Source organism: Ischnura elegans, chromosome 8 (genome assembly GCF_921293095.1).
Source record: "Ischnura elegans chromosome 8, ioIscEleg1.1, whole genome shotgun sequence".
Taxonomy (NCBI): domain Eukaryota; kingdom Metazoa; phylum Arthropoda; class Insecta; order Odonata; family Coenagrionidae; genus Ischnura; species Ischnura elegans.
The window spans coordinates 75,139,425-75,157,912 of NC_060253.1; the positions used below are offsets into that span (position 1 = coordinate 75,139,425).

The 18,488-nt window shown below is 38.4% G+C and overlaps 1 protein-coding gene across 5 annotated transcripts in view; it reads right to left on the minus strand.

Annotated features, from left to right (window-relative positions):
- The window catches only part of LOC124163637, a 141,050-nt gene that overhangs the window by 58,561 nt on the left and 64,001 nt on the right, over positions 1-18,488 (minus strand). For 2 of the 5 annotated variants that reach the window (XM_046540685.1, XM_046540682.1), the window contains exon 3: positions 7,628-7,797. In XM_046540685.1, the coding sequence (XP_046396641.1) occupies positions 7,628-7,757 (130 nt within the window). In that variant the 5' untranslated portion in view covers positions 7,758-7,797. Of the gene's footprint in view, positions 1-7,627; positions 7,798-18,300; positions 18,443-18,488 lie in introns of those variants that run through there. The other 3 variants (XM_046540684.1, XM_046540681.1, XM_046540683.1) reach the window with 2 other exon arrangements.

An 18,488-nucleotide genomic window follows, 5' to 3' on the forward strand; every position in this document is an offset into this window, starting at 1 on the left:
GTATTTCAAATATCTGTGAGATGTCCAACGCAACAAAAATATATAACATCCTAAAGTTATTATTTGGAATATTGTTAAGCCTATAAAAAGCTTTGAAGATATAGTGGGGACTTTTTCCCAGCTCCCTTTACAGTTTAACTCCATGAAATTACATAATAGGACGACAAATGTACTCAATAAACAGAATAAATAAGATGTTATTTCTTATGTGTATTGAGGGCTAAGCTTTACAGGCTCCTCTAGGGCAATTTCAGTGTCATGTCAAAGAAATCAAATTCTTGATACAAAATAAACCTCCAAAAATTACTTTGCTCCAACAACTAAGCGAGCTGCGGACATTATTTTCGAACCAAGACACTGTTTACCGTTACTATTACTAACGCACCGTATCCCGAATCATCAAGGTTACAAATTTCCCAAAACTAGGATTAATAACTTAAGGAAATAATCTAACACTTTTATAGCTATGACAATCGATTGCCTATCCTGTCACAACAGCCAGGAAAAAAAACATCGACTTACTGACCCAAGACTCATTGAAATCTCACCCAAGTTAACATGTTCATCTCCATTTGAATTGTGCAATTCACCACATACCTGTGTTCTCACAAATTTACCTTGGTATTTTCCTTGAAAAGAAAATGAAGGTTCGATAAATTTTTGAGTAAAAATTTTTTTTTAAATCTAAAAGACAAGAGATTGATAATATGTGTGTTAGCAGAGTTAGGAAGGAAGCAAGTTGCAAGGGAAAGATTCGGATAGAAATAAGGAAGGAAATCATTGGAAAATGATGAAGGGAGGACTGAAATAAACAAATATTAGGATTGAGTAATTAATAAAAATAAAGAGAAAGAAGAAAGAAATATTTTCTAAGAGAATTTAAAGTATAAAATTTGATACATTCCCGACGCATAATTTGTTCGGGATTTCTTCATAAAGCAGCGATTTCAGACTGAACACTGCACCATAAGCCCCGGTAGAATACGAGCTAGTACGTTAAGAATTTTTGACAAATTATTTTTTTAAATTTAAGTGTTCACTGATTTTGAGAGTAATGCAGGATTCTCATAATGAATTCAATACAATGTTTCACCCTACTAAGCTCAAGCAAATAATTATGATGAGACAATACTACGGACCACAAAAATAATTCGTTTCCGTGCAATCTTCGTATAAAACAAGCTGCAAAGCAATGACATTGTTGCACAGTTTCTCGTTGATACAGCCATATCATACAGAGCCGCAAACATCGCTTTTAAACTTATTTCGATTCAACACTATTTAAATGATTTGTTAGCAATATACCAGCAAAACATAATTTCTTGTACGAGCTGATTGCTTAAGTAGGGCTTGCTGATAACCGCAATAATCTTTGCCATCGTAAAGATAAAAATTGAGCCGGATCCGACGCTGCGGTTGCGAACTGTGAACATGACTATGGACCTTCAACTGATCAGTATGAGTCAGTAAATTAAAATGTGAACCATATCTTTAAAAGCCGACATCTTGGCGCCAAAGACGTATTTCAAAGAAAAATTAGTGAATACACTCACAAATAGTAACTTACGCAATCTATCAATGCACGCATTGAATTTCCTAAAGTTGCTATGCAATTAGAAATGAACTGGAGACGTCGGACAAAAATTTCACATAACTTAATTTAAATAAGAGCAAATACCATGCGGATATTTGGATCACCTTCCGCAGCAAATATATTAGACCCAAGCATTAAATAAATTCTCACTTGTGGAAAAAAATGTAAAAGGAAATAATTCCCAATTTTCATTTATTCCGCTAAACAATAATGAAAAACAATTCTTAGAAGTACATGCATTATAACATATTCTACATCAAATAAATTTTCAATTTTTACCATCAAAATTTCCTTTCAGTTGCCGTCAAAATATACCCGCTGGTTTCGCTCGACAGCATTCGAAAAAATCAAGATGCATGTTTACCTTTTTTCCTTTCTCCGATAAACATGGAAGACCATCCAAGATAAGTCGGGTAGCACGCTTCTGAGAAATTGAGAAACAGGAATTTCGATACGTTGAGAACCGAAAGAAATTGTTTCCGTTAGCGATAAACGATCCATGCATAGAAGCGAACTCCACAGCGATCGCTTTCCTCGATCGGAAAGAATGTAATGCTGAGGAACGGTCCAGCTAAGGACGAGTGTGTTATTTTTTTACATGGCTATAGAAGAAGAGCTGAAAGGGACGTAAATAAAGTACCCAAGTCACGCATAACTTTAGTTGAGCACGAGACTGAAACAGGTGAAAAAATAAAGAGTACATGAAGACGAAATCATGCCTTCAACCGCGTTTTATCTCAGTGCTACCCGGAATAGTAGCACATTGGTTTGTACACAATCCTGTGTTCAATGAGAAAAACTCAAGAATTCCTTGTTGTCATCCGACGTGCATTAAAATCTGTTAACGAAAGTCGCCACTCACGTCACTGACGAACAAATTGATCCGAGTTTCACGGGGGAATATGGTATAATTAGGGATGTAAACAGAAATTTATGCATATGATTAAGTGATCTATCAAATTCATTACTTTCCCATACTTTTCCTCGCAATGACAAGCATTGCACTGCAAATTGTTAAGAATAAAAGTGGATCGCATTGCACTCAGCACCGCGCCGCGCAAATTTTTGAAAACCGATTAAAATCTGGCTGAAGTTGCAACATCAATCAGCCTTCTATGGGATAGAATTGGGCCTCTTCTATGTAATCCCCTTGGCAGTGGCGTAGCGAGGGGGGGTTTTGGGGGATAACCTCCCCCCGCCCTTCAGAGCTTACGGAAATTTTTAAGTTGTTTTACTTTTAATTGTATTAATATTACTTATAAAATTGTGTTAGGATTAATAAAATATCCCTCAGAAAGCCACAAAACTCACTATTTTGAACCATTTATCTTAATTTTTTTCTGGGGGAGGGCCCCCGCACCTCCCGCTTACCCTGGCGGTTATTCCATACCCCCGGACCCTCCAGAATTAGTTGCGCCTAAAACCCCCCCAGCCTTAATTCTTAGCTGCGCCCGTGCCCCTTGGATTGTACGCTGTTCGTGTAAGGAAAACGTCGTCATTTCAAGATTCTAAAACAATTCTCATTCTAGAAGCTGCCAAAAGAGTTCTATCCGTTCTAAAGTTCATTTATCTCTGTCAGATGTATACAAGGAGTGCGAACTCATTTTAAAACAATACACATGTTTCTATTTGTAGGTAAACTCTTCTCGGGATTCCTACCGGGTTAATTTCTCCATTATGACCCACGTTTCGAGCTCCGACTCAGGGCTCATCCTCAGGACTGCTGAATGTCGTTTTATTTATCTATGTTTGCTAAGTCTCATTGTTACAATAAATTTAGTTTATTTAACTGTTAAAAAAATTACTAAAAATTAAGATGCCAGTTCCTTTATCGCAGCTCTGTGTATTTTATGAAATAATCTATTTTCTTGCACGACATTTTGTACAATTGTGTTCTTTAACTGGAATAGCGAGGAAATTTGGTCAAGTGCATCATGATTGGCTAGCTCTGTGACGCTAGATGGCGTTAGTTCCGAATTTTCATCCACGCGAACTCTCCCTCACTTCTGATATAATATGTAGAACGGTATCGCTGATGCAATACCCAGAATGTCGATTGAGGCTTTTTTCTCCTCCATCTTTATTTCTATGGCTTCCTTCGTGACAGTCGCGTCGCCAGTGCGGGGGGTCCGGACCCCCCGAAATATAAAAACAAAATTATTTTCCTTCATAAGGGAAAATAAATCTTGAAAAATCTTACTTAATAAATCTTGAAAAAATTTACTAAATATTTCTTTGAAAAATGAAGTTTTTTCGATGATGAAAAGTGTTAAAATTAGTTTAAAGCACATTACTTAGTAGTTAGTACCCTGTTTTTCAAAACTTTTCCCCCTGATTTTGGTTCCCCCTCCCCCCCCTCGAACGAAATTCCTGGCTACGCCACTGCTTCCTGAGGCGATTCCAAAAATCTATGGCGTGGGTTTATCCCGAGAAGATTTCACTCTCATTATTTGCCGGGAAAATATCAAATCATATTTCATGTTTCTATTCGTTTCCATTCTGGGGAAAAAAAATTGGTAGACTTAGAACACGAATGCACTTCGTAAAGCTCCGCTATGATCCGATTCTCTTGCACGCATGTATCGGAATAAAAATAGCTCGTTCGGCCGTCCAACTCGTCTCAACCTCGATGCTCAACACTTCCAATTCGGGATGCACTGGTCGGTGAAAGGAGGGAGCAGGAATTCCATTAAGGATTGGTATTTTTCCCCCATTCCGTGCCACACGTCTACGAGAAGTCACGCCACCGGCAGAGAATGCGAAAGCACGCCTTATAAATGAAACGTGCCATCCAGTTTCATTCACCACCGCCGAGTTTTGAGGTTAGAACGAATGTAAACATCCAGGAAAGCAAATATTTGAGGAACGAAAATACGTACACATTCAGGCTGCAAATAAATCCTCCGTGCAACACCATAACTACACGGCTCCGACATGATGTTGACTTTGGAACGAAGCTAGTGTTTATTCATCGTATCCAGTAGAAATAAGTATACTCGTATTGTTTAGTGAGCCAGAATGCCTAAACACCGAAAGGTACAAATTCCGTAGGATTCACTTTCCATTCACAACATCAGGTATTAAGCCCTTGCATGGTAAAGACCCATTCCAGATTGTAAGCCTTCCATGAGTCTCAACCCATTGAATAATTGTAAGTATTCTAAATTTGAATTACCGTAATATTATTTTTTTAATTTTCAAACTATATTCGTAAAGGAATTGCTGCAAATCGATATAAATTGATTAGAAAATCTTTCAAGACACGTTCAGATTCGATGCAAAATGTAAATTTTCCGTTCGTAAAGCCCTTCTTCTAGCTGCTACTTAAACATATATTAAAGGGGAATTTGAAATGGCTCTAAGTCTCTAAAATCAACTTAAGGCTCTACAGAGACTCTTAAGCCAAGTCCTGCGAAGTTCAAACGTAAATCAAAACAACTTTTTAATCATTAAATATTTTTCAGCCATAGCAGAGACTGAAAAAAATGGTGATGCATATTCGCTGAAGCTCATAAGTTATTCTTACATATAATCTATGTAAATTATTCCACGAAATGAATTTTGAATAAACTCTTCGATTATAAAATATGTTTCCATCTAAAAAATGTGATAAATATACTACATATGTATATGTTGTCCAAATGTTAAGTATAATCGATAGATATTAATGTACTAAATGAAATTTGAATACAGTATAAATTAAATTATCTTGGAATCCAAATCATCTTCGTGTATATTTGGTTAGTTCTATGGGGTAAAGGGCGCATTTCAACGAGGAGACGAGCATCTCGGAAATTCATCGGGGGTCAAAAACGTGGGTTGTTTCGCGTGGGAGCACAACCTGAGCATTTAGGAAAAGTGCCACGAATTGGAATTCAGCAGACCGACCGCCCCGCAAAAATGTCACCGCTCGCAGTATTCACATCGGTAAATGGAGCTCAGGGCATACATTCACGAACTCATCGCCTCCACAACCGCACGAGACCGTGAGAAGGGAAGATGGAAGGGGGTGTGTGTGGAAAGAGGAGACTCTCCGTCGCCATGACAACGCCACCCAAATACGGTCGCCATCTTTCTGCATCGCGGGGGCGTGGGTGTAAGCCGGTAACCTTTCCCCGAAACTGGAGTTTATAGAGGGCGGCAGGCGAGTCTGCGAGCGTGGGCCGGAGAATTTGAGAGCGCACCCTTGATGATGATATTGGCGTGGGAATTCACCCTAAAGGCGCAGAACCCTGCCATCAGAAGCCTCCGAGGGAAGTCCTCCATATTCCTACAACATCGTCAGAACCAATTATTCCGCGAAACTTGTCTAGTTGTCTTTTACGAGCGACAAAGCCACTCTCGACATTGGATTATCCACAACTATGTATCCTACTACATTTATTATTCTCCTCTAAATGCTTATTGTTTAATTACTACTTAAGTATTATTCTCCTCTAAATCTACCTTGCCATAACCTTTACCATAAATGCATATTATCGTGGGTTAATTGCGACTACACGCTATTTTCAGCCAACTCCCGAGGTATATGCGTATTTACTCTACTCACTTCTGATATTGCAAAAATATATAATATCAGTCCGTTTAGCATGGAGTTAAGCAACTTATTATAGGATTTCGGGCTAAATTCTGAGAGAATACATCACCAACAAAAAAGAGTTTGTGAGTATGATTTTGCGTGATAAAAATCAGGAAGGTCACGATATAATATAAGCCTCACCCCATGAGCTGATCATCTGTACGCTTATTGTAAGCATATCTATCAAAATCTTAAACTTGCTAGATGATGCCTAAGTAAAGTGAAATTGAGCACTGCTTTTTTTGCTCCTTGTCCAAAAATAATTTCTTTGGAAAAATAAAATACCAAAGACCATTATGGATTATCGCCGCATTCAAAAAGTTCTATCGGAAACGGACAGGAATTGCTTTATCCGTAAAACTGACGATTTATTTCTAAAGGGTTCTATGATAACATTGAGCGAGCGTAGTATGAAGGCAGTGTCACACGACCAAGTGATCGACAGTGTAATTGAGCAGGGGAAAGCGCCGTAGCAGATGCTGAGAATCAGAACAGATATCCGGAGTGGGTAACACGATATGTAGACATGAGGAGACATAAAACTAAGGATAGGATGTCAGATGAGTGGTAAGGGTGAAAATACAGCAGCCTACGACTGACCAAATATTCAAGAACGTAGGGAGTTCAAAAATTGAAATGAGCCACTGTAATAAAAGCAAGAAATCAAACTATTTCACGCATAAAAGAGTTATAAAAACTTCAAAATCCGCAATAAGTTATATCTAATCATTATAACCATCACATATATGCTCTTTTTGCGATTTAACAGTAGTAGACGGTTGCCCGACTTTTTTACACCAACGACTTTGAGTCACTTCCGAATTAATAGCTCAGGAAAAAACGACATGGCAACGTATCAGTGGTTATTTACATGCTATAGTATGTCTCCTATATTGATATAAATATATAGATTGCCTTTATTATCATATACAAACTTGGTCCATGTAAACCATATGGCTTGACATATATGACTCTTATTGCTTTAAAAGTAGGATATTGAAATAATACTATCCACAACCATCACTTCCAAAAAGACCACGTTACCATTAAAATATATTGTATTCCAAATTATCACCTAAAGAAATAGTATTTTAAACCTGAAACGAAATTCCTTCTTGAAGATCAAGTAGATGTGAATAATAATAGTGCAAATACATAATACCATACAATATTACGACGCATCGTTTCTAAGAAAGGGAAAGAAATTTTATCGGGAAAGCTCCAAATTAAATTACATCTCACCCAAAACACAGAATTCTTCGACCTGATAATGGTCAATCCAACGATTTGCACCTATTTATGATGGGTAAACATTGTCGATTTCTATGCTTTTTCTAGGCGCCACGGTATGAACACGGTTTTTTGCGGGTACTCTTATTTCTACGCTGATAAATACGCTCTTCGAGCCTGTTAGATCCTAACACGGGATTAGTATTATGCGGTCGGGCACTTACAAGAACTTCCCTCAACTTCCGAGGGAGAAGGAGAGCTTTTTTCACGCGGAGGCAGCCAATGACGTCGTACTATAGCGGCTAATACTCCGGTGATTAAGACCGTCAAGCAACGAGAAAGCAAGAGTCCCATGGGAGGCCGCCAGACTTGAAGTTGTCGCTGAAGACATCCACTGCAATGAGAAAACGGCATACCACACATTTTAGCCCACCAGTCTCAAATAAAGCATTCCCCATTTGCACGCAATAGACATAATTTAGAACTGGTGGCGCACCAAAATAAACGAATGTTAAACTTTGCCGATTAATAATCTGTTCCCGCGATATGTGTATTGCATTTTTCTAGACTCTTTTTATTCCATTTGCTAAGCATGGTGCGATGCATCTTTGGTGAAAGCTCAGGGTATACATGTGCTGGCTAATGTTTGGGTATTTTTTGCTCGATAATGACAACGTACGACAATGACAATCGTGGTTATGCTATAAGAGTTGGTGAAAACTGATTCCCAGGCAAACAGGCATGTGATAGCTGATGGGCTTTCATGTAGGAGTGAAAGTTTGGTATTTCTGGGATGCAACGAAGGATGGATGGATTTGATGGTTAAAAAGAGCAGCAATGATGAAGTGAAAAAATGCGGGAGGTATAAGTGTAAGGAGGCGTCAGTTTGCTCTTGTTGAGAGGCTGACGAGGTTTCAATTTGACTAGGACTAGGAGAGACTAGGTTTCATTCTAGATGATAAAGTATCCCTAATCGGCCTACTCCATTTTTCTCCAGTAGAGGAAGCAACAATACATTCACTAACTATCTCATTTTAGCTTGGTTAGGTAATTATTTATCAACCCTTGTCTGTTACTCAATAACATGTTCTCAACACACCTGCCTAATTAATGGATGAATGATTTTTTAAATTATTATTTCCTAGATGCAAGAGGCAGAACTTCACGGACTAACACTCATTAACATAAGAATTACATTAATTGTATTTATATCATTGAAACTTTCAGCACCATTTCCAGAGCCTGAATACAATTTAAGAATGAGATTAAGGTTGGAATTCGAAAAACGAGCGACACTATTCCTTCATCTAAGTGGGTAAGATTGTCTTCATAACACCTCTACAGATCTCGCTATTACATATTATAACTCGTCTTATTTTATAGCCGTTCAATAACCCAGTTCTACACTTCTCATTAGGTTGGAATTCGTTTAAAACAAGGCTTTACCGAAAAAAAAACTGCCACTAGAACCTGTCTGGCGCTTTTTCGTCCCAATAAAAGTTAAGTTCACGTATAGCAGTAACTTTAAGTTGAAAACCTGTCAAAACCTCACATTTCATAATTTTTCTCGACTCTCAAAGGAATTCTTTACCAAAGTTAATGAGGAAAGAAGGGTCGAGCAGGCAGTAAATTGATCAGAGCGACATCTTCATCAAAAATGCAGGCAAAAAACTAAAAACATTTTTCACCGATTTCTTGTGGACAAGCAATAATTTTTTTCCATTTGATTGAGATTTTACATTCCCCCAGGGTAAATGCTGCTGTTAAGGATTCCACAAGAAAAGTACGGGCTGAGAGAGAGCCTCATATTTCTAACTCTAGCCTCGTTCACCGGCGGCGATCATGCAGCCACGTTGTAATGAGAGAGCGGTGAGGTGACCGCGATGCATAAAAATGTAATTGACTGTTTAAAATTCCTAGCGAGAGAGCAAAACAATAATTCAAGGAAGCGCCTGGGAAGAATATTGTTTATTTCCGAGAAAATAACCATAAAATGTGGCTATATGGCAAACGCGTACGTGAACTTGACCTTCAGTGATACTTTTTATCATCTCTATTTGGCTAACCATGGCGCCAACGGAGAAAGTAAAACAAACCTCTCTAGATTTAGCATATCTTTTAATCCCATTTGATCGAAAATTTATACGGGTGATTTAGGAGGAAACTGAAAAACTTCTCATTACTTCTCAAGTAATAAACTTCAGAAGGTATTAGGGTAGAAAATTTAAAGCATCTTTGTCCATAAACATGGGGTCACAACTCCTTAGTTACTATGGCAACACAAACATTTTTTGGATGAACTTTGGAGTTGCCAAAAAAAACTGTTTTCCTTGTGTATCCAGCCTTTACGACATTTCATTGAATACTATGGACTTTTAAGGACATCAAATAAGTAATGGGCGAAATTTTACGGTTATAATTGTCTGAAACAATTGATCTCAAGATGGTTGAGATTGCGCAATCTTATTGTTGACACTCGCTCAAAAATCTCGTTTGATTAAGCTCAAATCTTAATATAAATAAGAATGGTGGAATTGCCTGGAAATTAAATATAACTCGGAGATGATGTTCTCCGTGACACAATGAAAGATATGTGACCTTAATTTCTTAGCAGATCTGAGCCTAGCTCGTATTATCCGAGACTATGGCGACTCCCAACATTATCCGCAGTTCTAGACAAATCGTATCACTGTTACGTTATATATTTCACAGATGAAATCTTTCCGCGTCGGATCGCATGTATGCTTTCCGATGGATGAGGGGATCATACTTAAGGGATAGGACAACGTCCGAAGGGCGACGGCGGAGAAATATAGCTGCAGGGGTACAACTTTAAAACCGAGGAGAATAAAGGCGGAATGATGATAGCGCGCATGCGCAAGCATAAATACGAGCACGTCCCTTCACTCATTCACATCCGACGGACCGCTTTCCCCTCCATTCTACTGCCCTCTTACAGAATCCTCTCTCTCCTGGAAAGAGCGAAAAAAAGCCCACTAGTGGAAAACTCTTGAAGATGAAAAATGGGAGAGGATTGGAGGTAATGGTATGGGTGTCAGGATAAGGATCTTGGAAGTCTGGGGAGTTCTGGGTAACTTTTTCTCCACCCCGTTGCGAATAGAAAAAAATCGTGTGTGCGACTAGAAACGGAATTCCCTCAACGGGCTGAATTTCCTCCTGGTAAAGCGGCGTAGTGGCTTTAGAAAAGCCTCTACGCCTCAATATACACGATCTAAGATGGATATGGACCTGTAGCAGATTATGTACCTTCCTAATTCATTACGCAATGAAAATATTGTACCAAATTTGTCAATTCAGATATTATTGTTAAACTTATCAAAAGTCATAAGAGTTGGGTATCACGTTTAATAACCGTCGAATCATAGTTTCATTATTTTAAACGTTCCCATATTTGAAAGTTCACGCCCTAATTATTGTATTTTGTTCTGAAGGAACTGGTTACACTGCAAAATTTAGCTCTAGCTCCAATTCTAATTTAGAAACTGTATCTAGTACTTGGCGAAATACCAAGGCATATTTTACGCTGTATTCAAACAAATATCACCATATGATAAATTAACTCCTGATTAAATTATTTGTATGACTGGAGAATCTAGTATCATGAGATATCAGACCCAATTCCAAATAACATAGCAACCTAGCGCAGCTGGGAGCACAATGACCTTTTGAAGAAAAGGGTCCCATTCGCAGTTGAAACAAATGGATTTCCACGGTTAATTTCATCCATCGGCCTATTTAGTAAATACTATTTACCCCGGTACAGAACTGCATAAAATTGTTAAGTTTATGAAAATCAATGTCATTGGCAGTATTAAGCCCGAAGCTTTTCGAGTTAAAATAGCCATTAATAAAAATTATGAATTTTATTGCTGCCTAACAAATATGTAACTCAATGTTTACCAAGTAAAATGAATCAAAATAAATATGATTAAATTTACTTTAATATGAATTTCCCCAAGAACAAAATAATTCCGGAAATTCTGTGATTTGTAACCAAAATACCTTCCAATATTTAGGTCATAGTCTTACAAAAACTACTGCAGATAAATTAATATTGATGGTGTAGTTGATCGAGAAATAGATAAAAATATAATTCAAAAATAATTGAAAATAGCCACTCGGTAAACAAAATGTTTACTAAATAATCTGAGCTCTTTCGCCATAATGAGAGTTCCGAATATTTATGAAACCATGGAAATTTTATGCTAGAAGCCAGAGGAATTCTCGCGTAGGATCCATCGTAGGCTTTCATGATGGTAATATGTCTCTGTTTACACGCCCCTCAAGAAAGACTGAATTATTCACGACAATATCTGACCCAGAAGCTTGTCAGTGCCAACGTTTAGAAAGAGTGAAGGTCGGTCATAACAGCAGAGGTGACCAACCAAACAAAAAATTTAATATAAAACGCTCCTGCCACTCGTGAGAGCGTCTTCCGAAAAACTTTGCCGGCGATTCCATCCACCCGTCGCCGGCGCCTCCCTACCCTCCCTCCCGGGTTCGGTGGCGAACTGCCGGGCGGTCTTTTTCCAGGAGGAGGCGGGTCAAGATAGTGTATTCACCCCGAGGCTCAAACTTCACGCGACCGCAAGGAGCGCATAATAATAGAACAGCGTCCGATGTGCGCGAGGAAGAAAGGCGCGGGTGCAGGGGGGGGGGGGAGAGTGCGTATGACGGGAGGCGGTGGAGGGGGGGAGGGAAAAAGACCAGCACTCATGTGGCGGTGGAGCAGTTGAGAAAGATCTGCGAGCAGGAGTTGCCGAATCGCTGGCATGGAGACAGCGACAAGGGGCGGGGCGCAGTCATGTGCTCAGTGCAGCGCGCCACCTTCGCGAAGCCACCAAGCCTAGCCATTGTGGGGTCGGTACCGAATTCCCCGTGGCTGGTCTCTTCATAAAAATCGTCGGAGTGCGAGTTGGCCCGGGGAAAGGAAATGTCCCACCACCCACGTACCCTGAATGTGTGATATTCACACGCCTCTTGCTAAGTCTGGGGTGAACTCTACCCCCACCTATATAAACCAACCTTTGAGCTGAATCACTGGGTGAATGGTCGCTTAAGTCAAAAACTAGTTTGGGAGATTCCATTTCCGACCTTAAAAGAATGCATCGTTTCTGCTTGGCCGATCCTTTTTAGTTACGCATTGCTAGTTTAAAACCTGAAAAAAATCATCACGAAATTTTCAGGGCATACTTAACAGACTCCGATCAACATTATCCTTTATGTATCTGAAATTAATCATCTCTGTATTTTATAAGCAGAATACATTGTATACAAGAGGTATAGGCAAACGGTGACGAAGGTATTCTCTATTTCCCTAAAAATTTCGAGATTATAGCTTTTTAGAAGTTTTACGAAAGCAGTAAGACATGAAAAAAGATAAAATCGGTTGAGCGGGAATGATGCGTAGTCTTCATTGGATTTCGAATAATTCCTTTCTTAGAGAAAAAACGTTTTCAGGTTTCCTGCAGCCACCGCGGCAACTTAACAGAGATCAGTGACTAGGAATATGCTTTGGGGGGCTTTAGAGAGTGAATAGGGGGGTTAGTGGGGGCTCACCACCAGTAAATAGGGATTTCGGGAAATATATTGAAAAATAACATGCATTTTACATCATTTTGGCACTTAAAATTTAACTATAATTAGATGCAGTTATTATATTTTAAATGCAGAGTATACTTTTAAATATTTTTTTGATTTCTCTGAGGCTTTGGGGGGGGATACATCCCCTCATCTCCCCCCATAGTTACGCCACTGACAGAGATGATTCCCTATCCATAAAATACACGCAAGATAAGGTTATGGTTAACTTTGACATGGAAATAGTCAAATTTTTTCCGGTGGAGCAACGAGTAGAAATTGCCGAATCGCTGGCATGAAGACAGCAACGTGGGGACGAGGTGCGGTCATGCGTTCCCTGCAAGGCGACACCACAACGTCATGTCGTCTCGAGGCCGCATTGGCATCAAAATCTCCTCCCCGTGATTGGTCCCGTAAAATTGGTTCCGAAGATTTGATTTTATTGTTTTAGGGCTTTCCGGTTGACCAAGCATTCATTTCGATTATATCAGTCTTGGGAAAGGCTGCGGGCACTGGTTGATGGGATAATTAGACGGTGAAAGGATTATGAAATGATGTTTTATCACAGGAATACCAAAGCAAGGTTTGGCCAAGAATCGCGAGAGAGGCCGGAGTGGTGGTTCTGCAGTCAGAGATGTGGATCCATCTCACGCGACAAACCATGAAACCCTATCGTAATTAAAAAAAAAAACTCAAACTCGCGTGGCCAGAGATGGGCTTGGGCCCAAGAAGAACTTGTATCCGAAGCTTCAGTCATTACGGGTAGAATTTACCGAAAAAAAACAAAGATTGATTTTTTAAAATAAATAGTATAAATTCTTAAATAAAAGTTGTTTCAAGTGAATTTCGCTTGTTTTTCACGAGTGATAATCTATCTATTTATATTATCCATATTCAACCACGCGAAAACAGCACTATTTGGTCATCAAATCGGGGGGCTACAATAAATAAAATTTGACGTACACAAACCAGCATGCCCTGGTTAGAGGTAACCTATCCAGGCAGGGCTCGAACTAGCGACCTTCAGTTTGGCAGGCGAGGATTGTACCCCGCGGCCACCGAGGCCGAAAGAACATAATCACATGCGGCTCCAAATATGAAAACAAAACATTTTATTTTTACCTTCATGTTTATTTCTTCCGTACGACGTGAACCATGCGTGCGGCGTCATCAGGGTTCTATTTCAAGTTCTTTCCCGGACTAGATTTATTTTCTCATATACGGTAGATTTTCACCAAGCTAAAGCCCAAAAACTTCGATTTCATTCGACTTCTTGATATCTACGCGTCAAGTTCAGCCCTGGAGGAAATTTTCTCCAAACTTCAAGCCAAAGAAACTTAATAATGAAATCACTGGGTTGAGAGATGAACTATACTCGGCTGAATGCCAGTCAGACGAAGTTTGGAACCTACACTACGCAGACAAATCCCTATCTAGGCAACTCATCGTGGACCGAGTGATGGGAACAATTGACTTGTAACACGGTATGAAGACACTCGTGGAAACAGGAAAAGGCCACGAATGACGAATAACGAGAATATTTGTGCGCCAAATTGGACCAGTTGTGCTCTCATTATGTTGCCCGTATACTATCAGCCTACTGGGAGGGCCCAATGTAATTACGAATGGGAGATTCCTCTCGTGGGCCCCACAGGGTAGTGAGATTGAGGCCTGAATCGCGAATCGATTTGCCGCAAAATAAAAAGACACTTTTGAAAGACACAAAATATTTGAAAACAGCCTATCCGAGCACATTGGTTCAAATCCTGATCTGGACACTAATCCTGTCCTCATGAGAAATTCATATCAAGTTTCCAATGAAAATGCAATAATTCAAACGCCAATTTTCCTCTATATTAAGGCTTGGCCCTTTTTATGTTTTTCTCCATTTTTGTATCATATTCTCAATTTAAAGGAGAGATTTCAGCAACTTATTTAGATCACTCTAGATAATAAGTAATAAAAAGTAAAAAAGTAAAGATAAAATATATATAAAAGTAGCCAATCATCATTTCTATTAAGAATTAAATTTCTGGCACGTACAGGCGTCACCAGAACAATATAATGCTCTCTTTGCTTTATATTAATTGCTAAATTATACCGAGAACTATAGAGAGAGTTCTATCGATTTTTCCAATTTAAATTGGTTATGAATCATGCATCCTCTTTTGAAATGTCAGTTTTGATGTGGTCGTGACCAGACGTGATCTGGTACAGAAAGCAGACTTAAATTTGTTCAGGACAGTCCATCTCACCTCATCATATCACACTTTTTTGAGACATTTGATGAGATGTATCGATGTATATATACTATTAATTATTAGATCATCTTGCGGAGTGGTGGATTGTTCCTACGTAGTTGGGCGAAACGTTTTGAAACAACTCGTCAAAGTGTAACTATTCGCTACTATGATATTCACGTGAAGAAGAAATAAGGTAGATTTTGGCAAAGCTTGGAGACTTTTGGCTTTTCCTTTTTTTCCGCAGTAATGTCATATGTTTTCAAATGTCAGAGAGTTGTCGGATGAAAATAGACACGGAGAAAAAGAGTTAACGAGCTCCACATGCGCCTAATTTTCCTTCTCCACGTCTCCCTCATAAATTCGGAACGTTGCAAAGCGGGAGTGTGCGCTTAACAAGTGCCCAATATTACGCAAAACGTACTCATATTGCTTTGGTTTTGAATGAAGTACTGCAAATGTATACAATTTTGTGGTTGGATGTATGTTTAAGCAACTCGGTATTGAAAATAGGCATTCAAAACTCGATAGTAGTGGGTGATACAAATTTTGCGGGAACAAACGATACTGGTAGCCCGGTCAAAATAGACATTGACCCTTGCATATATTGCCAACAAGCTAAAAATTTGCATGAACCTCAAGGATACCACTCTAATGAAATCCTGAAAAGTCCCCATCGATCCCGTGTGTGCAAAAAAATTTATTCGAGGTCAAAGGTCACAACAATGAGTTTTTTGCATTTTTTGGCCAAACGGTTAGTTTTATGATGAAAATTGCTCAAATCAAAATTGTAGATCAGAAAATTATCTACAAAATTGTCGTTTATATTTTTTCTCTAAGATTTACCGTTTCTGAGAAAAAGCCTTTCGAATGTAGGCTGGAGCTGTACTCTCCGTAATATGCTTGACTATATTGTTGCGTTCTCCGAACATTATTGGAACATTATTAATTATTATTTAAAAGGTTTTTTCTCAGAAACGGTAAATATTAGAGAAAAAATAGAAATGACAATTTTGTAGATAATTTTTCGACCTAAAATTTTGGTCTGAGCAATTTTTATCATAAAACTAACCGTTAGGCCAAAAAATGCAAAAAACTAATTTTTGTGACCTTTGACCTTGAAAAAATTTTTTGCACACACGGGATCGATGGGGACTTTTCAGGATTTCATTAGAGTGGTATCCTTGAGGTTCATGCAAATTTTCTGCTTGTTGGCAATTTATGCAAGGGTACCCTTATTTTTTGGGCTAATTTGACCGGGCTACTGGGAGTGGACACATTGTTGATGAAACATTCATTCCGATACGGCTAACCTTCGAAAAGTTTGCAGGCACTGGTTGGTGGGATAGTTAAACGGTGCTAGGAATACGGACTGAGGTTTCATCAGAGGAAGACCAAATTAATGCGGTTTAGTAGAAGTGAGTGGAAAGACGTAGGTTTTACAAGTAAGCAAGTTGAGAAGATTTACTTGAATCGTCGAGAATCATTCCGGTATGTTGCTGAGAACGCACTAAATAATGTATTCATGAGCTCTCTGCATTATGCAGTGCCAAAATCAATCTGTAACGAGTCCTTCAGTAGTTTTACAGGACATGTGAATAGAAAAACAGAGCAAAGGTGTGATGATACCAGTTCCAGCATTTTATTTTTATTTTTTGACTAATTCACTGCTCGAAGATTGAAAATTTTGGCCCAATTTTGGTTTTTAAAGACTTTTATGACTTAAACACTTAAACACCAATACTCAGTAATCAAAGAAGCATTTATCTTTAACAGACTCAAATAATGTATCCACAAGTAGTATGGTAGACGTATCGGAATACATATTGTTACGCCCTCAAATATTTTCACCTCGAACTAAAATTTGAGCATATGACAACATATATATAATGCGCCTTCAACACGTACCGAATATTTTTTTGTGCTCTGAAGAAGAGAAAGAAGAAATTAAACCACGCCAGTCGAGATCTGTATCTTATTGCTCACTAAGCACTGTGCTTCACCCACCCCCATCCCTTTTATTTTAAGACCTCCCGAAATAAAATTTTACGAGTCGTAAGATTCGACGCTTTCCAGTTCGCGAAATGGGATGGCAACACCACGCTCGTGCATTCATTCAGCCAGAATTTGCAAGCATGATCATAACCCGGAATTCACTCACTGCGCCCAGGTTTTAGAGAACGCCATTTTCATGAGACGGATGGTAAATTCTTTTTTCGAAATGGAAAATCAAGCATTCAACTTAGGTATCTAGTAAATTTTTTTCTGCAAAATAAACCGAATAGCATGTCTTACTAATGAAAATTTTTAGGTTAATTTGATTTTTAATAAAAGAATAAAATATGACTCGAATAAAAAAATTAAGCAATTCGAATAACTAATCAAAAAGGATACAGCAATGGTAATAATCGTATCTCGCATTAAATTCTGAAAGTTAAATAAAATAAATTAACCGAAGTCGAACAATCAATGAACCGACGTAAAAAAAACTGTTACAATAGAAGTGAAAATATGGACAAATCAATAGAGAGAACTTAACTTTAAACCATATTATCCAGAGTTTATAAAAGTTAGTAGAGATGAAATAACAATAATGTCGCCTTTATTTCACAAGCGAATTTAGGACTAGACAGTCCTCTCTTACAATTAACTTAAGGAGAAATAATAATAAAATGATAAGGAGAAACTTAAATAAGGAGAAATTATCCGGGTCAATATAGATAAACCTAAATTCATCATTTCATGTTAGCTTCCATCTGCAATTGGTAAAATTTATAAGAAGCTTAACACCATCTCAAGTAGGGGAGAGGTAAACCCTTTCGCTACATGATAGCTCATAAAATTATATTACCTGTCTACTCGAAAAGGAGCATAAAATTGAACTTATTAATTGCGAGAAAAATAATGAGAACGTATTCAAGTCTTTGTTCCAACAAGACGAGTAATTCATATCGAAGAAGAAAATCAATCGAGCAATTATCTTGTTGGCAACAATGTAATGCATACAGCTTACTCCAGGTGGAAACAAGAAAGTTTATAATTCTTACCACACTGACCTCGTTTATTTCCGGTCAACTCATGTGCTCGCTGTCCACTCAGTAAACCACTGGTCGTAGTCTTATTCGCAGCAGGAAATAACAATCCCATTTCATACAATGCAACCGTCGACACCAATTGAAAATTGATCCCGGATTTTTTCTAGAATGTACAAAATGAAACTTATTCAATCTCCATGCTTGGGTTA